The sequence below is a fragment of the Aulostomus chinensis genome, chromosome 13 (genome assembly GCF_037954235.1).
Source record: "Aulostomus chinensis isolate RoL2024-O1b breed Wild chromosome 13, RoL_Achi_v1.0, whole genome shotgun sequence".
Lineage (NCBI taxonomy): Eukaryota > Metazoa > Chordata > Actinopteri > Syngnathiformes > Aulostomidae > Aulostomus > Aulostomus chinensis.
In genome coordinates, this window is record NC_141332.1 from 13,277,930 (window position 1) to 13,301,827 (window position 23,898).

Sequence of the window (23,898 nt, forward strand, 5' to 3'; positions counted from 1 at the left end):
ACCTTTATTTATCATGACATGAGCAGTACAGAACCCCTCAATAAGTCACCAAATGACTAGAACGGCCAAAGTAATCAATAATAAGGATATCATGGCAAGAAAATGTGCACAAAATAAGAGTCGTTCTATCTATGCGGCGGGTTTTGTACTGCCAATAAAAGTGTGCAAAGTGGAGTGAATTCACAATTCCAGCAGCCTTGAGTCACCCTGCTGTCGTCTGTTCATATCTGGCACTGTAAATTATTTTGGCTCAGAATTTTGGTTATCTGCAGCCCCCCCCCCCCCCCCCCCCCATAAAAAAAATTCAACAGCGCTCAAATAAAAGAAACATGCGATGTCTTTCCAGAACCCTTACATCGTTGGTACATCACACTGAGTCACTTTGTATTTTGAACTTCTCATTTGTAAAAAAAAAAAAGAAAAAAAGAAACAACATTGCGTTTTAACAGTACCTTCATTCTGTATAGAGTTGATGAAAAACAATAAATGCATATATATAAACAATATAAATGCATTTGCTACATCACCCCCTACGTATCTGTCAGTGTGTATTATGTAAAGGGAAATGCCCATGGGGCCTTATATCACTCTGTCACATGTTTTTGCATGATGAGTAGACATAATTGCATCGATAAAAACACAACATCCTTAAATTAAATACTCTGAGAAAAATCACACCACACTGAAAATTTGCAAAATACCACAGGCACTTAAACTTTAATAAATATTAAAACATTAAGTTCTTTTTCATATGTACAGATATTGTACAGAAAGATCCGTAGGTGCTTTTGCAGTTGCTGCAGGTCAAAAGATGTGCCAATAATAACATTGAAAGAGGAAGAATAAAGCAGCCCTCAAAGCTTCTGTTTAGACACATTAATACAAACAGGCTTGTTTATTTATTTATTTTTATATATATTTATATATTTTTTTTTGTACATAAATGAATGCATGAGGGACATTGCTTTTAGCATCACTGACAAAAAAGCACCATACTTAACTGGCCAAGAAGAAAACATAAACGCCATATATATATATATATATATATATATATATATATATATATATATATATATATATATATATGTGTACTCTTCAATGCTTTTGTTTTCCAGCAATCAGATAATGTGGGAAGCACCATGTGTTTGGTAGTCGCACCAGTTTAACTTGAGAGTGATATCATGCAACACAACCCAAGCAGTATTAACCTCTGAAATTCAGTTCAGCTGAAACAAAACCTGACTTGACATCACTTTCTGTTTGTGTATAACATTACCAAATTGATTTAAGGCCTCCAAAAGATTTGATTGTGACACTGCAAATTGTCATAATGTCAGTTACTTAACAAGGTGACGTAGTCATCATGTTCTCCAGTCGCTGTTATGCTAAGGCTTAGGGGTTTCCTATCTGTTTGTGGGAGACGAGCTGCAGTCCTGGGCAATTGTATAACATCAGATGATTCCTTGCATTCTTGGTGGCAGTGTAACTTGACATGTGTAGGCACAGTTTTCCCCTGGATTCTAACCCTGTACCATTAGCATCAGAGGCAAACACAAGAGGGGGGCTAAACCCCATGATGACAAGCGTCAATCCCAAGTACATCTCTTTGGGTGATGGGGAATGTGGTTCACTGAAGGCACAGCACTAACCGCTTGCCCCTGTTTCACTCACCCCCCCTCACTAAAATCTTGGTCATGGCACCAATATAAGCTGTGTTGTGTAAGCACTGTTTGCCACTGGACTCGACTGCTGCACCATTGGCGTGGTAGCTGATATACTAGCGGAGAGGCCAAAACTCTCTTAAGATGCTACCGTGCATCTCTTAAGATGTCACGGAGTGAGGTTTGTTCACTACACAGCACTTCCTGCTAGCCACTGTTACACGAGCCATGAAACCATTTTACCTTTACTACATAATTATTGAACCTATCCTCAAACAGGTCTGTGGATGATTTGGAGTGAAAGTTGATATAGTAAAGTGCTACACAAAATGGGTTTCCATCTCTTCTTTCGTGTATTACTGTAGTTACACAGGCAAGACAATTTGCTTCAACTCTGCTACATTTTATACTTTTAGGGGCTTTTCTTTGTTCAGAGCAACTGTTGCAAACATTTGCCCATGATATTGTCACTTCACAATAGTCCTTCCTGAGTGCCACAATAGTGATAGGAGTTTGTTTTTCATAGGAAGGCCCAATGGGACATATCATAGCAGTTCATAGAGGTTTAAAAAGGGTTTACAAAATTCTGTAGAGATCTCTATAAGAGAAATGAGAAGACTTGGTCTATCTTGTTGCATGGCCCCTCTTCATCCTGAGGAGAGAGTTCCGTTTCTCCTCCAGAAGCTCCTGAATGCGTTTATTCCTGGTTTTCTCTCGAAGGTTAACCCGATGCTTTGCAATCAGGTAGTTCCGAGAGACGTCATTTTCCCCACCATTGAGCTTGTTGTATAACACATCAATGGCATTGTTGTCATTGCTGTTTTCTAGCTGTCTCTGAGGTCTTACTGTAGAAGCCGCAGTAGTTACAGTAGCTGTTTTTTCTGCTGTGGGGGTAATGGTGGGAGGTAAGGCAGTGGCAGGGTCTGTGGGCACAGGGATGTTCACAGGGATGTACTCAGAAAGGTCAAACCAAGGCGAGTGAGCCATATCTGTCATATCTTCACTGGTGATGGTTGGTATCATTGCAGCGAGGCCATCGTCTAGTAAAATGGTGTCACTGGCCACTTCTGCGTAAGCATAGGACACTGTGATGTCATCACCACTGAGAATAGCTCCACTGCTTGCTGTGGCATCACCGCTGCTGGTCATTGTGATGTCACTATATGGCATGGTTCCACTGGGCATTGACACATCTTCAAAATTCACAGTTCCAGTAGGCATTATGACATCATCAAAATTGCCTGGAGTAGTGGCTCCAAAGTCTGTACTCTCACTGTACCATGGCTGAGTTTCATCCATAGTTGTGTCATTAGTGATGTATGTGACATTTATTCTAGAGTCAGGGTAAGGTGGGGTTGTGCCATATCCACTAGCGGTATAGGAAACAGTGGAAGAAAAGTACTCCCTGGATGGTTCTGGACTTGTATATGAAGAGGGGGGCATGGTGTTATATGAAGCTGTTGTTTTAGGTGATTTCTTTATTGGATATGTCTTTATCACTTTGAACCTATTCTGATTAACCTTGGTCTGTGAAACTGTTGGACTTGCTTTTAAGTCCTTTTTAGGTTCTGTCTTTATAACTTTTAACTTTAAGTCAACATTCTTTTTAGGTTGTGTTTTTGTAACTTTTGATTTAATCTCAAGGTTCTTTTTGGCTTCTGTCTTTGTAACTTTTGATTTAATCTCAAGGTTCTTTTTGGGTTCTGTCTTTACAACTTTTGATTTTAACCCAACATTCTTTTTAGGTTCTGTTTTTACAACTTTTGATTTTATACCAACATTCTTTTTAGGTTCTGTTTTTGCAACTTTTGATTTTATACCAACATTCTTTTTAGGTTCTGTTTTTGCAACTTTTGATTTTATACCAACATTCTTTTTAGGTTCTGTTTTTACAACTTTTGATTTTATACCAACATTCTTTTTCGGTTCTGTTTTTGCAACTTCTGATTTTATCCCAACGTTCTTTTTGGGTTGTGTCTTTATAACTTTTGTGTCAATGTTCTTTTTGGGAATGGCCTTTGATGGAGGTTTATTTTTGGGTGCAGGTTTGCTTTTCTTGTCAACAGTGCTCTTCACTTGAGGGGCCTTTATGGGAGTGGTCTTTTTAGGAGTGGTCTTTCTGGGTGTAGTCTGTACTACAGGGGTGTTGGGAGTAGTATTTGCTACTGTAGTCTTTTTAGGGGTAGCCTTTTTGGGAGTAGCATTTACTGGGGTTGTCTTTTTGGGAATAGACTTTTTAGGTATACTGTATGCTTGGGTAGTATTGTTGGGATTATTTGTAGGAGCGGAATTTGCTGGGGTTATCATGTTGGGAGTACTGTTCTCTGGAGTAGTGTTAACTGGTCTAGCATAATCTGGAGTAGTATTTGCTGGGGTTATCATGTTGTTAGAAGTATTCTCTGGAGTAGTTTTTACTGGGGTAGCATTATCTTGAATAGTATTTGCTGGGGTAGCAATATCTGGAGTAGTATTTGCTGGGGTAAAGTTTTCTGGAGTAGTATATACTGGAGTAAAATTTTCAGGGGTAGTATTTTCTGGAGTATAATTTTCAGGAGTCAAAGTTGCTGGAGTAGTCTTGATGAGGGTCATATATCCTGGAGTAAAATTTTCAGGAGTGCTGATTGTTGTATACTTTTTCAAAGTATTATTTGCCGGAGTTGTCTTTTTGGGTGTAATCTTTTTAGGAGCAGAATTTGCTGGAGTAGTCTTTTTTGGGGTAGTCTTTGCTGAACTAGCCTTTTTGGGATTAGGACTTGCAAGATTATTCTTTTTGGGAGTAGCCTTTGCTGGAATAGTCTTTTTGGAAGTGGTCTTTTTGGGAATTGGATTTGCTGGAGAAGCCTTTTTGGGAGTATTCTTTTTAGGAATCAGATTTGCTGGAGTATACTTTTTAGGGCTTGCATTTGTTTTGTTTTTGGGATTCCCTTTTGGTGGCACATCTTTTCTTGTCGTATTTTTTAGAGCAGTATTCCTTTTTGGATTTAGCATTGGTGGATTCGCTTTTTTCAAGGGTGTCTTTGGTGGAATGTTCTTTTTCGGCTTGGATTTTAATGAGGTTTTGATTGTGTTTGCTCTCCAACTAGTGGTTGGACTGGTTTTTGAAGGAAAGTCTGTGGTTGTCCTCAGACCTACAGATGATGGATTATCTGTAGTACTCTGTGAATGCTGGTTTGTGTTCTTGTCTGTAAGTGGGATGGGTAGAGGCAGAGGATGAGTGGTAGCACTGGGAAAGGTTGAAATTCCTGAGGTGGTTACCATGGAGAGGGTGGAATGGAAGATTGGAGCACTGGTAGTGGTTGGTGAATGAATGGTGATCATTTGTGTGGTGCTGAGTAAGTTTAAGGTGAAATGATGGAAAGAAGTTGTGAAAGGATAGGTGGTGGTCCAGGAATTGGTAGTAGAAGCTGGAATGGTGGTGGTGCCTGCAGCTGTGGTGGGTTGGATGGTGGTGGTGGTGTCTGCAGCTGTGGTGGGATGGATGGTGGTGGTGGGTTGGATGGTGGTGATGACCGCAGCTGTGGTTGGTTGGATGGTGGTGGTAATGACTGCAGCTGTGGTTGGTTGGATGGTGTTGCTGGTGTCTGCAACTATGGTAGGTTGGATGGTGGTGATGACTGCATCTGTGGTGGGTTGGATGGTGGTTTGGCTAGAAGAGCTGAAGCTTGTGGTTGGAAGAGTAGTAATACTGTGCTGGATGGAGGTGGTGGGGGTTGATCTGATGGTGGAGTTGGGCAGAAGTTCTGTGTTGGTGATATTGCTGCAGAACTTGCAGCACAAGCGCCGAAAATCTGGTAGAGAGCAATAGCGCTTCAGCACCTCCATACGACAGAACACTGAGCGGTCTCCATGACAACGTTGGCCTGTGAAAGACAAGAACAGAGGGAGCTGAGACTGGGCACAGTGGAGTCTAGACTATGGAGGGGTGTGTTTGATTTCTTTTATAGATCTGTGTACAGTATGTGAAAGAATGTGCAAAAATAAGTGCATTACAGTTACAATAGCATGGTGCATGCTTGGATACAAGTGTACACATTGTTATGTACACAAGTGCTAATTGTGAATATGTGTGTGTGTGTGTGTTTGTGTGTGTGGTTCCACACCGTGCAGAGAAAAGTAGTAAAGCCAGGCCATTAGCAGAGGATGCAGGAAGGAAGAAAATACCCAAACATCAAGAGCAGTCATGAGATTAGTCCAGAAAACTGAAATGGAAAAAGAAGGGTCGCCAGTCTTGGGTTGGAAATTTTGAAGTTTTCCTCTAAAATATCTGATGCCTAATTTGACCACCACTCTCTCACTCAAGTGTTGTCTTTGCTTTAGCACATCACTCCACTTTCCACATTGATGCCGATCCAGTAGAAGTCTTTCTCCTGGCACCAATTCTCTGACAAAGAATCTAACCATTGAACATTCCCGAAATGACACTTTTTAAAACATTTTTATTGATACAACTTTGCTGTTGAGAATGACAGGAACTAAAACAATGAGATGTACGTCCCCCCTACTCAATATATAGATATATTCTTTTTTAAGAAAAATAATTCAACTGTATCGAAAGTTACAAGTTCACAGTCACTTTGGTAAAACACTTCATTACTTGGAAATCAACCAGTCAATCTGTTTATCGATTGGAAAAAAAAAATGAAGTACAGAAATGATATTTGCTGTTTAAATGAAATACATAATTTCCATGATGATGTAAAAACTGGAATGGCACATTAAGTGTCATATGAAACATTTACAAAACATTAATAAAATTTCCCTGATAAATCAAAGTGCATATAGACGCAGTGCACGTAGTCCATCTGAATGTTTCTTCAACGTTAACCAAACGTTAGCCAGCCCCACGCAGCAGGCCAGTGAAGCCACAAAACAGTTACCCATAGTATAGAATATTATAGAAGAAGATAACAGTCATGAACATTATTAAATACAGTCAACACCAATGTTATATACAGTATCGCACTGCTGGGTCTGGCTTGGTCTCATACAGTCCAACTCCAGCAGAAGGAAACCTTGGATAGCTGGCTACATAGTCACAACAGAAATATGTGATCACAATACAATGACAAGTCTGAAGTGTTTTGTTTTTTTTCTCTAGATGTCATATGTGTCAATACCCTAGGCCCTTTGTAAACCCTTCCCAGTTGTTGGAACACAGATCCAACATCTCCTTGGTAGGTTTGACGGTTGGCGGGTGTGTGAGTTTGTTAAGTTGGTTTGAAGCTGCCTCTATTCCAAGTGAAACTTTGAATGAGTAAAGCCATCTCTTTCACAGATAAATGCCATACATTCAATCCAAGATAAGGCATTGTTCATGTGGATAATGTTCATCAAAATAAAAGTCGCTGGACGCTCCCAAATCAAAGTTTATGAGGTATTTCTGTATCTGATCGCGATGTGTAAAAGCCCAAATGAAGAAGCACCCTTGCACGCACGCACACACACACGCACACACACGCACACACACACACTCACATACGTATACACACACACTCTCGTGCACAAGCACAAACACATACGTACACACACACACGCACAAACACATACGTACACACACACGCACACACAACACACATATGAAAGCACACAGTAAAGTCATATACAGACACACACACTCAAGACAAGTATCGCTCATGCACTCAATGTATTTACCCACTTACCTGAGCTTGCACACAAGACAAAATATACTCATGCACTCACATAAACACACACCTCAATCATTCACACACACACACACACACACACACACACACACACACACACACACACACACACACACGCACACACACATATATACATACACATATATAAATATATATATATATATATATATATATTTGCATAACAAGTGAAGGATGCAAATGTGCGTGATAAAATGTGATCCTATCCTTGAGGAAAAACAAGAAACAACAATAAACCACTGATCCATCTGAGAGAATGGAGAGGCAACTAACTGACCAAGTCCTGCATAATATAGGTCTAAACTCTTCCCCCAAAACACCTTACCTTTATTAAATATTCATCTATATTCATGTAAAATCAATTAAAAAAAAATACACATAACAGTCAGGGATCTAAGCGATCAATAGCAGTCCAAAGGTTTTAGGCAAATAAGCTACAGCTTATTCATGGTAAAACATTATTAATATTATTGTTACTCATATAGATTTAGATTTATAGGTATATATAAATACAAATATATTTATAGATGTTTTGTTTAAAGTCTGCAAGCACAAATAAGCTGCATTTATTGAACTTTAGTATAACAGTCAAAGAGAGGATGGCTGATGATGAGGTGAAATGGGAAGCAACCTCAACCGGTCAGACTACCCTGTTGTTGTTGTTTTTTTTTCCCTTTTAAATTGATCTTTTTTTTTTTTTGAACACTGTTCACCTCACAGTTCCCTAAACCAAAGAAATCAATTAGGTTAACTTACATCACTTCCTGTCCCTGTGCTGCGTTCCTGCTATTCTGAGAATGGAACGTAGAATGAGACGCCGTTCTCATCCCCGAATGGAACCAGGATGTCAGATGAGCACTTTAGCAAAGATGTCCTCATTGTGACAAGATCACATTCACAATAAAGCTTTCATATTTTTATAACTTTTTTATATAGATATTTATATACCTTTTCTGTTTATTTTCACACCTGTTTCTCCCCACAAATGACAGTGCGCTACAAAAAGAAGAAAAGCGCCACTGCATCTCAGAAGTGGTAACCCATGACAACACGGAGATAGCTCGCGCAAAAACTGTGGCCGTCAAATGTAGAGGTGGTTCCTCACACGTGAACGACACTTCAACACGTCTCAGGAGGTGCCAATAAAAAACCTGTTCGCCTTGCCACTTCGAATCCTTTTCATATCAAATTTTTTGTTGATCTTTTGAGTTTTCGACTGGCCAGCGGTTACAACACAATGCTCCACAAAGGAGAGAGAGAGAGATAGCGAGAGAGACAGAGCAAGAGAGAACCAACTAGCACACACAGGAGCCAGAGACCTCCCCAGTCAGAGCTGTCTCAGACACAGAGAGAGAGAGAGAGAGAGAGAGACACAACATCCCCCCCCCCCCCCACCGAAAGAGAAGCAAAAGCTTTGCCGCTCGCTCTTGGGCGTGGGCACAGGCACAGGGTGTGGGGGAGGGATGGGTCAGGGGGCCAACCGGGGCCGGCCCTGCAGAGACAGGAGGACAGAGATGGGCAGGGCCCAGCAGAGGACGGACATGCAGCTACGGCTGCTGCTGTGGAGGCCAGGCTGGGAACTATAGAGGGAGGTTTTACGTGAGGAGATCTTCGGGAAGTTGGGGTTGGGGCGAGACCACTGGATCAGGATGTTGCCATTCTTGTTAAGGTCTGATGAGCCCTCTGATGACAAATAAGGAGAGAGTGATGGAGACATTAGTCTGGATTGTCCTGTCCCTCTATGCAAATCAACATTTGCAGAGTTTCTGGCAAGAATCAGATTTAGAGACACGCTGATACACTTCTGACGATACTGATTTTTCGTGAAAATTATTGTTGTAGGCATTATGTTTAGTCACAGCATGAGGCTGTAGTAAATGATTCATTATTTTCTATAAAAAGAACAAAACAACATACACAACTGAAATAGATAAAAAAGTGTTCAAGAGCAATTTATATGAACAGTCTGTATGAATCTGTGACGTAACTCATGTTGAGATACGGCTTGTTCATGGTCTAACAAGCTGTGGAATGGAATATGGATCAGCACCATAATTTCCAGCCCTATCAGTATTGGCACCCAAACTTGATATTCCCAATCTGGTTCCCTAATCTGGTTTATCAAAGTGCATGTTCCAGTACACTCACTAGGACACGGATCCAGCCGACAGACTCTGATGGTGTCGGGCTTACTGTCCAGACACAGGCCGATGGTGTTGTCCCTGGTGTGGCACAGTGCCTGCCTCTGCTGAGTCCCATTACCACACGTGACTGAGCACTGCAGATACAACACACACACACACACACACACACACAAATCAACACATGATGACAAATTACCTGACAAGTATGGACATGAGCAACATTTTGTTATTTTCACTCTCCAGGCTTTTGTTGTAAGTAGACATCTCATTCAGGAACTTGTTCAACCTGCCAAGAATACAATTCAGAGGAGGTCTTCCACTAATTAAAAACACTCCATGTTTGATCAGCAGCTGTTCAGCATCCCTACAAAAATATCACTGGATGTGTTTTCCTGCAAAACATTCACAGTGGTCCTATGTTAAGTCCCATTTTTAAGGTTTATTTTCTGACTCCAGCCTACCTGAGACCATGTCCCGACTCTCCACTGGGTGGGACACGGGTGTCGGTTGCAGGGTTTACGGCTCTCTGGACGGTCATCGTTGCAGTGTTTGTTATGAATAGAGCGTGTGGTGTTGTCATCTGATGGCTGGACGCAGCTAACCGTGCGGATTTGCATCCCGGTCTTTCCGCATGGTTTGCTGCAGTTCTGCCATTCTCCTGTCACCCAACTGGAGAGCATCACGGGAATGAGAGAATCAAGAATACTGAGGTCATTCAGTCTGTCAGAATGATGAAGTAAACAAATATAACACGTAGATGGATACCTTCCCTGCTTCCCAGACCAGATGACCGTCTCTATGCAAGAATTTCACAGACTGTAGGCCGACACTTCTGTGGCTGTTTATCACACTGATGTACCAATAGACACCTTGAACTATGAACCTAGACGCAGATATTGAGCGACTTAATTTCTTACAGCGCAAGGCTCATGATGTGGGCCTACACGAGCTCACTGCATGAATGACAAAAGTTGGATTCTGGTAAAAGTAACTATCACAAATAAAACAGAAAAGTTTGAGCCTTGTTTCACACTTGTCTCACCAGCTCCAATTCAACATGTGCTTAAAACAGCAAGGACTACATGTCTTTGAGCTACAACTCTATCAGCTTTAGCTCATTGTCAGTGGCGCTAAACACATAGCAACACTCTCTATGTGCAGCATCTGATCACAAGGTGTCTGGGAGGCAATGAGCACTCAGCCAATCGGGGGCAGAGTAGATGGTTGAGTGCGGGTTATCTTAGCTGTAATCTATGCTAGCAGTTGACATACAGTTGACGTACTCCTTAAACAACTGTTTCAGGAGACAGAGTTTAAATACACACATGGGTGGAGGGCAGGGTTTCTGGTTGCAGTCTCTTGTGTCTCCTCTAGGTTTCATGTTGGACTTGTTGCAGAAGCTCTTGTGGACCATCTTACTGTCAACTTTTCTTCTGCAGCCATAACGCAGGTATTGTTTCCCTACAGCAGGATGAGAAAGAACAAATACTAGCATAAATACACAAAAAAAAACAGGCATGCAAAAAAAAAAAATGCCCACAGGTTTTGCTTTTCTACCTCCACCGCAGGGCTTGGAGCAGTAAGACCACCTCTTTGGGGCCCACTCATAAGCGCTGTCCTCCACCAGCATGTTGTTCTGAATGGCAGAGTCACTGTCCATGTTCATCATGTACTTGTAAGACAAGTTCACATCCTCATCTCCGTGTAGTTTTACCTTCAAAGACAAGAGAAATGCATTTCAAATTCCTCGTGCATACCACAGCAAACAGTTCCTCAAAGTACACAAGATAGTGAAAAAGGATACACAAAAAAGGAGGTGCACTTCAGCTTTAATTTTCAGGTTGTGTAAAATACAGGTCATCATGTTCAGAGAGTTAGATGGTCTTAACATATTTGAGTGTATACCATGATCAAAATTCCATGTCTGAGAGGGCCAGTGGTCTGAAGTGTCTCCTTGTCATTTTCATTCTGATATTCCCACTCCACCCCCTTCTCTATAACTGAACAGGATTCTGGGTATTCATTTTCCCCGTTTAGGAAGAACAGTCCTGATGCCACATTTTTCACAGCTGGAAAAGGAAGAGACATAAACATTAACATACTTAAACGGCAAAAATATAAACCAAGACAGATACACTCGCTAGGAAAGAAAAAAACTGTCAAATACCTAAAGTGTGCGAAGTTGCTTTCAGTTCTTGGATCAGTAAGTGTCTCGCCCCTCTGGGGATTTCAAGAACTTTGAGGAAACCTGAAATTAATCACAGATCTGGTTCATGACTTCAACTTCACCAAAGCTTATTTTACAGTTTCCTGCCTAAAAAGCCACAGCTGATCCAGTACAGAGCTCTTATTCATTTTAAATAAGTATCCCTGCTTACTGGTCAAAGCCCACTAACTCTCATCCAAAACACGTGGTGGATGTGAGATCATCTGAGTCTCACAATATTGGTGACATAATGTAGGTCTTTCACAACATCAAGAATAAGATAATAGTCTTGGAAATCTCATAAAGTGATGTAACTTTTTGGCAATGCTCTGCTGGCATGGAAACGTGTCGACTTAAATTTCACCGAAGTTTGGGTGGTGTCACTAAACCTCCTCTAGAGGGCGACATTTAGCTGAACATGACCAGATACAGGGAGAAGGGATTGTTGTGACTGTGTGTTCACCTTGTTTCTTGGCATTGCGGGTGATTGTGTCTTTGAAGGTTTTGCAGCTGGAGTTGTCTCCTCCACACACTCCACACTTGTCCTCCTGCTTTGAGGAGCCCACCACGCCGTCACAGCCAACTTTCTGTTCATGAGGACATGGAAAGTTTAACAAGTCTACACTTCAATACACGCAAGCTGTGTTGCTCACAGACATAAACGTCTCTCTCTCACCTCACACTCGCCACGCACACACACACTGTGCGGATCCTTGTACGAGCAGCGTGTGCCGTCTAGAACCATCCTCTGCATGAAGACCACATCCCGTGTCTCTTTAGACTGGCAATGCAGGTGGCAGCGTTTGTTAGCTGAGGAAGAAAATGACACACAAAATTCACAAAAATAGCTCAAATTGTTGCCAAACTGGAATATTTAGAATCAGTTTGGATGATACCATCTTTACCTCCTACATGTGACTATTTTTCATATTCTGAATGAATTTTGCATGAGTCAGCACGGTGCTGTGTTTCATTGTGTACGTCTGTGTGACTCATACTACAACTACACAAGTCTCCAGAGACAAACGCTGGCAGTTCATCCCAGCGATGATCAAAACACCTCCTACATCACGTTCACTACACACGGACGTAATCCAGAGACCTTGTCTGATGCTGCTTTGACACTAATAAGAAAGTGGCAGACACCACTGAGCTTCTGCAACACAGGATGAGGAGAAACCAGACTTCTGTTGTCTTGAACTGAAGACCCAGAGACACAAATCATTTGAATATAAATATGGGAATTTTGAACAATGTATTAATTACAGATTGATACAGTATTGCCCAAATATTTACAGATATATTCAGAAATAAAAGTGAGACACTTGAACGATCAACACTTACACAACAATGATCTCCAGGGGTAAGAACAAGAATAAGGTTCACCAAGCAGGTGTCCATGATCATACAGTAAACAGGTTTGTTACATTTACATCTCATTACGTACGATTTTTTTTCAGAAGAGATATATCAAAACGCTTCTTTCTATTATGTTACATAGAGACAAAACCAAAAGCATCTGTATGGTTTAGCATGAAAAGCTACAGAAAAATGTGTTCAGCAACATTCGTATACAGTACAGACCAGGGTGTACAAAGTGGGGGTTGGGGACCTAATTTGGTCTGCCATGAGGTTTAGTTTGGCTGTGTGATGGAATAAATAAATAAATGGCAGGGTAAAAAAAAAAAAACCCAAACTAAAGTAATTTCAATACTATAGTCACTGTTTATGGCATTTTCTATTTTGAAATAAAACAATTTCCTTTATAATACAGTACAATATAATATTGCTATTAATGTATCAAAGAATGCCTGATAAGAGGGCTCAGAGGCTCATTAAGTGTTAATGAATATACATGTAGAACTGCTCAGCTCTGATCACATCTGCTTACAATCCAATATGACGTGAACCACCTTTGACCAGCTGGGTGAACACGCGGGCCAGCTTGATCCTGAGTGTTCCTTTGTTCTAAAGAATTTTATTGTACATCTGTTGAGTTGGGAAAAAAGTCAACCCAAATAAAAGGCCAACAAAAAACAAAAACAAAAAGCCAACAGTGTGTCAAATGTCCCTTCACAAATACAATAACTTCACACTCTGAGCACACACACTCTTTCTCTCCTCACACTATCTGGTACTTAAGAGATTACAGACCATGAATGGAATTCAGTCTCACCTCTCTGAGTACGTTTTTTTTCCTTTCTCACATGCACGCACTCACACACACAAACACACACACACATACACACATATACACACACACACACACACACACACACACATACACACACACACACACACACACACAAGCATGCACATCTGCGCTCACGGAAAGTAATTTGAGACTCAAAAAGCCCAACTGAAAAATATGGCATTTAGAAATGATAAGAATGGAGAAAAACAATTTAGCAAGGCTCTTTCTTAGTGGAGTGTGTGTAGCATGACCTGCGATTAGCTAAGGAGACAGCTCAACATTTTTCCTCTAGGACTGCCCTTTAGTTGCTGGTAATTTAATATCAGGACTCCTTCATATGTGTGTGTGTGTATACTGTGTATGTGTGTATATATATATATATATATATATATATATATATATATATATATACACACACACACAAAAACATATATAGTTCTCAATAACAGGTTTCATTGTGATTCTGGTGCATCTGTATGTGCCAACAAACAGCAGCTACATGGAAGGGGGAGACAAATATGGAGGAAGAAGAGGTCAGTGAGGGTCAAATAACATCAGGGTGGGTGCAGAAAGAGAGAGAGTGAGAACAAGAGAGAGAGAGAGAGAGAGAGAAAGAGAGAGAGAGGGGACCAAGTTCAAAGAAAATTGTTTTAAAGAGCTTTTCAAAGACATGCCGTGCCTTTACGGGAGGGTGTAGTCGTACCTCAAAGACTCAGCAGGACAGCCAGATGTCAATGACCATAACAGAGCTCAACCTATATATAAAACCCAACCACATTGAAGAAATTAATCCTTCTTTGTGGCTTTTCAACACCCCCTCGGGTTTCTGTTATTCTGTAATGTTTTCTACTGACTGAGTCTATCACCTCGGGACACATGACCTCATCCCCTTGTTGCCGTTGTGTGTGTGTAAACTCACGATCTGGGTGTTCATAGGGCAGCCAGTGGTGCTTGTTGCTGTGCAGTTCAAAGCGAGGGTCCCAAGCGTGGCATTGGTCCTCTCGTGCATCGCTGTAGATATCCTCGCACTCGTTGGTGTTGCACATCTGGAACTGGTAAGTGGCCCCCACACAGGTACGGCCTCCGTTAGCTGGCCTGGGAGGGTGGAAGACAAGATGACCCACTTATACGCTGTGCAATTGTCACTTTTTTGGAATCAGTACAGCTATCGCAAAGTTTCAGCTAAATAGCTAATTAAGCATAGACTGAGTTTCCTACCTCGGATTGTTGCAATCACGCGTGCGAAACTGCACTCCTCCACCACATGTGCGAGAACACTGGCCGAACTCACTCCAAGAACCCCAGTTTCCATCTTGCTTGATGAGGTCAGGAGTCAGCCAGATGCAGTGACCTTTAAAACAATGCTGAAACAGGCCAAGAACACAATAGATGTTTGTTCTCTCTCTCTCTTTTTTTTTTTTTTTTGCTTTAGCATAGAAATATGAAAGGTTGCAAGAAATGTGATGTCTGGGTAACTCCTGTAAAAAATACCTTCCCGTCCCCACACATGGTGCCGTCAATGGGCGGTCCTTTCTTGGTCTTGCAGAAGAAGGGATTGTCGGGGTGGCTACACCATAGCTGCTTACATGGGTCAAATGTGCGATACTGCAGGGCATAAAGAGAAACACCTGCTTTTAGACTTGACACCTAAAACATGAACTGCACACATGGGCACCAGACTGACCTTCTATAATATAATTCACAGATTGAACATTGAAAATAGGAAATAAAAAAGAGGCATGAGAAGAAAGATATTCATAACAGTACTAAATCCCACAACAACAACAACAATCCTGTCGTGGCACAGCACTGAACACCACTACGCTCCACTTAGAAACACACAGCCATTCATGCAAACTCAACCAAAAGATGCAAGAGAGACAAAACTCTCTGAATGAGACAGCCCATGGTTTAATTAGGTCACAAGGGAGGTCAGAGGGCACAGGGAAAAAAGGTTAAACAGCCAAAAGTTGAGCTCTCAGTGACCTCTAAAGAGCCCCTTGACACAGATCAAGGACCAAATTCCCGTCCTTGTCTGATATAAACCATTGATGAGGATACCACCAAACTGACCTGCAGTCCAGTGTCAGAGGGGCCGTGCCCTCCTCCCTCATTTCCACACACTCCCCTACCCACCGTCACCCCAGGGGACCTTCGCAGGTCAGAGGGCGAGTCACAATCAATGGCTAGACTGAGGTAGGTAGTCACCAATGACATCAGACTGGAGGATCCTAAAAGCTGAAGTAAAACATGGAAAAACAGCCTCTGTTCTGGCTCAGCTTTTTCCCGTGGATGGGAATGACATCTTTTCAACCTTTTCCACGTGTTTATAGTCATGAGTGAGCCAATGTAAGGAGGCTCTTCCTGCCAGCGCTGCAGTGATTCAACACAGATTTGTAGAAAAGTAGTCTGTTTATGGTTCAGCTGTTGAACTGCACCATGGCGACTGCACCAGCAGACTCACAGTGTTTTTAGCTATTTTACAGCCACTTCAAAAACAAAAACGAAAAAACGTGAGCGTTTTAGAATCCTGCAGACTAACGTTCAAAATATGACAATGGGTGGAACAGAGAAACGGATACAGTAAAAGAAAAGAAAGGAGCAACATTACAAACAATTACAACTTCAAAAGACGAATAGAAAAAGAAAATCTGAGAAAACAGAAAAAAATAATATGACGGGCCACATGTCTTCCGGGAGGTGGGGTACCTTACCTGCGTTCCTGACTGGCCCGCCTTTTGTAGCTGAAGGGAATGGGTTTGACAAGAGAGTAGAGGGTAATCTAGCAATGTGTGCAAAGACCCTGAACAAGCCCTTTGTCAATCAAGCAACAGCTTCCCAGCAGCGTGCTGCAGTCGCTTCATAGAGCAGGTGAGGGTGACAGAGGAAGGTAAGATGCCTGCCAAGATGCTGCAGCTGGGTGAAGCTCAACTACTGGGTGACATTTTGTGTTTACAAAAAAGTGCTGTTTGTGACGGGCTCACGTAAAGGCACTGTGGTACACTAACAAGATCAATGTTGTGCTTGAATATATATAATATCATGTACATTTAAGACAGGAAAAAACCAAAACCAAAAAAACAAACAAAACAAAACAAAAACAAAAAAAAAACAAATAGCTAACAAGACCAAATTACCTGCTTTTAAGCAAGATGTCAATCCCACCAGAGGCCGGGACAGGAAAGCAGAGGCCATCAGAAGAATGTGAATAGCTGTGTATGTGTGACTCTCATTCCATTGCAGTGTAGATAAGAGATAGATGTCAGCGCGGGCTAAATTCACTCCCTAAAACTGACATTATGCTCTTTCAAAAAGAAACATCAGATTGAGCTCAAAGCGAATTTATCCCCACTCAAATAATACGGAAGTGAAGTTAAGTTTGGAAAAGATGGAGGCAGCTGTTTCAGAATTGGGTTACCAGACTAAGCGGATTACTTACCGCGGAGCACATCGTGTAGCCGCCGCCGAAGTCAAAGCGACACTGTTCATTCATGGAGTAGTGTAGACCAGGAAGCTGAGGCAGCGATGGCCAGTTGTGGTCAAAGGGGTCGTCACGGAGACAGTCATAGGAACTGTGAAGAAAATTTGTAATGAAATGTCACTTTATTTGTATATCTATTGCATATTACTGTTAGAGTTATATTTTGGCTTTATAAAATAAAACACTGTTTTAGTATTATTTACCATGGATTTTATTTGCAAGTAAGGAATGACAATCACCGCTTGCAATTTATAATTCAAAATGAAACTAAATAATGAATCATACATATAAATAAAGACAAGATCTGGTCCTTCTGCCTATGTGAAATTCCAGATGTTTCATGAAATATTTCTGTCTTGGTAATTCTGACCAAATACTTGATACTGCATGCAATATATCATGTGTGTGCAACAATAAACTGTTGACAGTTTGTCTCTTATCAGCTAAAATACAGTTAATACATTAACGTGCACAAGATATAAAATACAACTTGGAAAATGCAAATTACAAACTGATATTTATACAAGATTGTGCGAACTGTGTGGAGAATATCAATGTCAGCGTTGACCTTTAAAAACCCATAAAATCTAATCCTATCCTGGTCTGCTGTGTGTCTCTGTTTGTGTCTCACTGAAGGTAACGTCCCAGCTCCTGCATGCTACATCTGGACCAGTGAAAGCGGTGGAAGGCAGCTTGAACCAGTGGAGCCATGATGCTACCCATGTGCACCTCGTCCCCACAACGATTCCCCTGGCCATCGTGCTCCATCCCCAGCCTGCAGGGAGTCAGGGAGGAGGTGTGGGGTGAAAAAAAAAGAGGACACAAGTGAAGTGAAGGGAGAGGAGATGAAGCGGTGCAGACAGATTGGGAACATGTGGGAGGAAAGGAAGAACAAGAAACAAAGAAAGGAGGCAGCGGCAGTTCTGTCAGATATTGGCTAAGGTGACCGATGGGCCACAAATGTAGTAGATCAATGCAGCCTTTTAAGTGACTGCGTTGTTGTCTGTTGCCATGCAATGAGAGCTGGCTTGAAGGAATTAATAAAGCAATTCACTTACACGTGTCCAGTCTCATGTGCCACCACAAAGGCAGAAGAGAAACCGTCCTCGTGGTTCAAAGTGCAGCTCCTTACTGGATGGCACATGCCCGTCACGGGGGCATAACCTAGGCAGCCAAGATTCGTTATCATTATTATTAGTGTTATTTAGGACTTTTTATGTCTTTTAGAGGGAGTGAAGTTCTTTGAACTCAACTCAGTAGACACAAGACAACTAATATCTACGCAGTAGAGACCCAAGTAGGACTCTTTGGAAAAGCTTTAACACAATACTTCACCCAAAATCTATATATTTTGTACTTTAGTAGTCACAGATATGACTAGAGGTCAAAAGATGTTTGTTTTTTTTTGTGTATGTTTGTGTATGTTTAGCTTGACGCTAACCTTACCTACCAACAGCAAAACTGTGCAAAAAAATGCTCATTTACAAACCCTCAAATGCATCATCCAGTATAATCCGCATCTCCTTTATCCTGCCGAATGCTCAATAATCCATGAAACTCTTGGATTTGAGCTAAAAGAACTAGTGACAACCCCTCCAGTTTAGTGGTACAATGAACCAAACTGAAACGGTTTGGTTTTAGTTAAAATCAAAGTCAGTAAGCATATGGCCTGACAAAGAAAATGGGGATATTGCCAGATGATGCCTGTGAGAATTTGTAATCAGATGTTTTTTGACAGTTTTGTTGTTGATTTTAGTTGGCGGCTAAGCGGCACTGTTAGCTTCAAGCTAAATATACAGAGCTGACACTTCATCCATTCTCCAGCTAAAAAGAAGTGATGCATAGACGGTTTGGCTTTTTTTTTTAGAAGAATATTTCACAAAAAAACATACAAACACATGTTCCTTGACTGTTTTACCCAACATTAATATTTCCATTTCTATTTCTATTGTTTAAAGATGAAATCTGTAGACAAGGCAGGTCTGCAAGTAAATAATACTCAAATAACATTTTATGTAATTCTGCAGGAATTTCCTCAATTTGGCTCCATATTCCAAAATGATTTATTGTTATGTGTACAAAATTCTCATGGCTTCTCATTTCTCATTCTAAATATTTAACTACTGTATATCAAATGTATGCACACACAGTAGCAAGTCAGGCTCAAATATGTCTGTGTGTCTAATCCTAACCCTGAATCGACACCGTCCACTCCTACATATGCCACTCTCCAACTCCCTGTGTGCTTGTGTGTCCTGTACTACCTTTAATTGTGGAGCTGTGGCTGGCCCTGCTCTGTCTATTGATTTTCTGCTGCTAAAGGCTGAGCCCAAGGGCAGCTGAAGGGCTTCTGGATAGCTAGGCCACTGCCTTTAGAGGCCTCTCCCTTGGGCCTGCCTGTTAGCCTGCACTCTGATGCACAGAAAAACCACGAAACCACCAAACCCACAGGACACCAGGCAGCTGAATGAGGCAAATGAAGGAAGAGGAAGGTTTTATATGTGCTCATTCTGGGTCTTTAAGAGGGTGGGGAAGCTGTTCTTGATTGTGTTTGTTCCTCAGAATATTTTATGAAAAACACTGGAATGTCTTATGTCCACATGACTGTCATTACCCTGCATGCCCGTGGGGCCAAATTCCTGCCGCGTGAGGAAGATAGCGTGGTCATGATACTCAGCGTCCCCTGTGTCCTGTTTCTGCTGCAGGAAAGCCCATCGACACACATTTTCTAGACTCTGGGAAGGGTTCCCTAGCTCAATCAGACTCATGGACTGGGCAGGGAAGAGAGAAACAAATCACACACAGAGAGAAGTGAGAGTTTATAAAGAAAGCCCTATGAAACTGTGAACAGCAGCGGTTTTAAATTCAATCTTAGCACAACATTTCATTCAACCCTGTAGGGGGCAGTGTCAGTGTTTTTATATACTGTATATTGTCAGCACATCCTGCAAATTGCTGAGGTGTACAACACACACACACACACACACACACACACACACACACACACACACACACACACACGCAATAAAAGCTTCCTGTAATCTTGATGACTTAAATAACAAACATGGAACAAGACACGATGACTACCTATTAATGAGCTATGCAGTAATAGTTGGGAATTTGCCCAATTAAAGAATATTTGGGATTCAATTCATAACACAACACACACAAACACCCAAATGCCATTCACCTTCAACTCTCACACTCTTTATGATTAGAATCTCTGCTCTCCTCCATATCCTCTCTACATCTACAGAGGTAGATGTCCTTTTCTTCATTCCACTGTTTTCATGCATGCACAATACACAGCTGAACCAAGAGTGTGTGTATAGTGTGAGTGTGCTGCAGTGAAGCCTGCCTCTGCACACATGATGGAGTGGTTGTACATGTGTGTGTACCTCATCATCAGGTGCTTGGCTTTTGTTCAGTTGTGTTTTTATGATCTTTAAAGATGTGTTTCTAAAGGTCTATTGTGTGTGTGTGTGTGTGTGTGTGTGTGTGTGTGTGTGTGTGTGTGTGTGTGTCTGGGCGTGTGTGTGTGTGTGTGTGTGTGTGTGTGTGTATATGCCTGCATTCAGGGTCACATAGCCAATCTGCAGGCTGTCTGGGTGCAGCTCTGTTGCCACGGTAATTGGGGATGATGGACAGCCGGAGCTTTGGCTGAAGCTGCATAGGGGCTGGTCCAGAATGACCAATGTAAGATTGTGTGTGTGTGTGTGTGTGTGTGTGTGTGTGTGTGTGTGTGTGTGTGTGTGTGTGTGTGTGTGTGTATCGGTTCCGGGCTCCTCCAGTGGGACTGTAGGCATGTAGAGAGGAAGAGATAAGGCTACAGCAGGATAAGTGTATCACAGAGCACATATCCAGCAATCAAATCATTTGTGTCATCCTGTGGGGTAATCCCTGCACTCATCCACTCCTGCCATCTCCTGCTTTATCACTCTTTTTTACCTCTCTTCCTCTTGTCAGCAGAGACAGGCAGATAGAGTTACAGTCAAGAAGAAAAGGATGTTACCCTCTTTGTCCGGTCTCTGTGTTTATGAATGAGGGAGGGCGATCATTGATTGTTTATCTTTGCCTGGACTTCCCATGATTCTTTGCTGCAGTCTACTGGGAGGAAGGCTGATTGCATAACGGGCAGAGTTTCTGTGTGCTTTGGTGCTGAACTGTGAAGGCGTGCGACTTGAAAACACTCCCCTGGGAGCCTGCATGCTTTTAGTTCCTCTTTTGCTCAGTCCACTGGAATAACAGGCTCCGGGCATCGTTGCATGTGTCTGTGTGCTTGCTTGTGGGTGTGTGTGTGTGTGTGTGTGTGTGTGTGTGTGTGTGTAACTTGGCTGTGCTTACTGTAGCAACTATAGCAGAATCCTGGTATCAAACATAGTGCTTATAGAGAGACAAGGCAACTCTTTTCCAGGAACTGCAAGACTTGAGTTGAGTCAGGTCTTACCTTTCCATAGCCCAGCATGATAATCCGCACCAGCACCACATTGATCTTTGCTCCAAGAGACTGGTCGTGGTAGATCTCGTTCACCTGGGGACAAACACAGGAACACAAGCCTCATTAGAAATAATAAAGCAAAATCTGATTCATTATTTCTTTACATTACAGGGGTTTAAAAACAACTAACAGAATTCAAGAGGGAGAGTTGTGAGTCAGCAGTACAGGGCAGTATCAATTTGGCTGCATCTATTCTATAAAGATCCCACAAGTCATCAAACACGTTTACTGGTTTTGTAAAAAGGTTGAGTGTTGGTACTAATTGAAATGCTCTGTCAGGAATATTTGTGTTATATTTTTGATTGTTCGGACCATCACTGCCTTGAAAAGTTTTCTGAATGCAAGGACTGTATAAAAAAAGATATCCATCTCTGAAGTGCATCAATTCTTTTATTCCCAGGTTTACCATATACATTTTGGTAAATTCGAAATTTTTAATATTTTCAATGATTTCACAGTGGGGATTGATATATGTGATGAATCACTTACTAGCCATGAATAAATGTTATCTTTCAGTTGCCAGGTGGGGATAGTCATAATAAAAATATGAATGCAGATGTGTTTCAAACTGATAAATAATCCATCAATTTTATCTTTTTATCAAGTAAAAAACTGTGGAACTACAATAAATCATCTTGCCTGAGGAGGCGCTATTGGGTCGAAACGTTCCTTCCTAATCCATCAAATATCGGGAGGCATTCCACCAAGTTTTTACAATAATTTGTCAAGTCATCAGTTGTGAATGCTGATTGATCCTCTAGGGGCATGCGTTTCTGCCACAGAGTTAAAACGGAGGACTGACGACACTCTCATATTGACGAGGCTGCTACCTCCTGCAGCTGGTTAGCTCAACACACAGCATCCTTCTGCTGGTGTGCTGGTCTTCCTGATGAGCTACATGAGCAAAAGGGATAAAGCCAGTGTCAAGTTGGAGGTCAATAAACAGCAACCAAAGGAAGTTTTCCACCTGGAAACCAAAACATGTTCTTATGAAGAATGTTTTATGACTATTAAACAACGGGTTGGCACGGTGGTGCAGTGGTCAGCACTGTTGCCTCACAGCAAGAAGGTTCCAGGTTCGATCCCTGGCTCCATCACAGGATCTTTCTGTGTGAGTCTCCATGTTCTCCCTGTTCCTGTGTGGGTTCTCTCTGGTACTCCAGCTTCCTCCCACAGTCCAAAGACATCAAGAGGGGACGAGGCTGATTGATACTCTAAATTGACTGTAGGTGTGACTGTGAGTGTGAATAGTTGTCTGTCTCTATGTGTTGGTCCTGTGATGGACTGATGACCTGTCCAGGGTGAACCCTGCCTCTCGCCTGAAGGCTGCTGGGATAGGCTCCAGCACCCCGGCGACCCATAACAGGATAAGCTGAAGAAAATGGATGGATGGATGGATTATTAAACAACAGTTATGAATCTTTTCATTTATACGTTTTTGCATTATTTCATTAGATAAATGCTAGAGAAACCAAAAAAAAAAAAAAATGGGAGTAATAATTGGACTGAAGTTTCTCACCAGCTGCACATAGGATAGGACCACAGAAAGCAGCCATAAAAGAGATGGAAGAAAGGTGAGAAATGTGTAGGGAACTCTGATTTCCACAGTGGCAACACGCACACACACACACACACACACACACACACACACACACACACACACACACACACACGCGCGCGCACACAGACAGATAGACACACACACAGACATATAAACACATACACACGGAGGGAAAGGGAGGGGGCAAATTGGCGCTGGAGTTTAGGCCTGCTGTCCTTAGTGGCTGTGTGTGTGGTGCCTAATGAGGCAAAGGGATGTAAAAACAGACAGCCATAATGAGATGGCTGATGGACATGCTGTGGAGAACGACACATACGTGCACGCACACACACACACACACACACACACACACACACACACACACACACACACACACACACACACAAACCCAGCAGAGGTATGCTGAAGAGCTAAGAACAAAATCTCAAGACACATCCAGCAAGGGAAAGGTACGAGGAATACTAGCAACAAG

General features: G+C 41.9%; 1 protein-coding gene across 2 annotated transcripts in view; it reads right to left on the reverse strand.

Annotated features, from left to right (window-relative positions):
* Positions 1-317: 317 nt before the first annotated feature.
* LOC147250944 (uncharacterized) overlaps positions 318-23,898 on the reverse strand; it is a 114,359-nt gene continuing 90,778 nt past the window's right edge. The window contains exons 5-23 of one of the 2 annotated variants that reach the window (XM_086221415.1): positions 21,815-21,898; positions 19,982-20,138; positions 18,426-18,531; positions 17,999-18,142; positions 17,326-17,458; positions 16,601-16,630; positions 15,378-15,491; positions 15,105-15,250; positions 14,806-14,981; positions 12,369-12,502; positions 12,156-12,279; positions 11,654-11,734; positions 11,392-11,555; positions 11,044-11,200; positions 10,812-10,947; positions 9,948-10,155; positions 9,491-9,620; positions 8,942-9,025; positions 318-5,521 (exon numbers count right to left, since the gene is read on the reverse strand). In XM_086221415.1, the coding sequence (XP_086077541.1) occupies positions 2,286-5,521; positions 8,942-9,025; positions 9,491-9,620; positions 9,948-10,155; positions 10,812-10,947; positions 11,044-11,200; positions 11,392-11,555; positions 11,654-11,734; positions 12,156-12,279; positions 12,369-12,502; positions 14,806-14,981; positions 15,105-15,250; positions 15,378-15,491; positions 16,601-16,630; positions 17,326-17,458; positions 17,999-18,142; positions 18,426-18,531; positions 19,982-20,138; positions 21,815-21,898 (5,544 nt within the window). In that variant the 3' untranslated portion in view covers positions 318-2,285. The remainder of the gene's footprint in view (positions 5,522-8,941; positions 9,026-9,490; positions 9,621-9,947; positions 10,156-10,811; positions 10,948-11,043; positions 11,201-11,391; positions 11,556-11,653; positions 11,735-12,155; positions 12,280-12,368; positions 12,503-14,805; positions 14,982-15,104; positions 15,251-15,377; positions 15,492-16,600; positions 16,631-17,325; positions 17,459-17,998; positions 18,143-18,425; positions 18,532-19,981; positions 20,139-21,814; positions 21,899-23,898) is intronic. The other variant, XM_086221416.1, reaches the window with a different exon arrangement.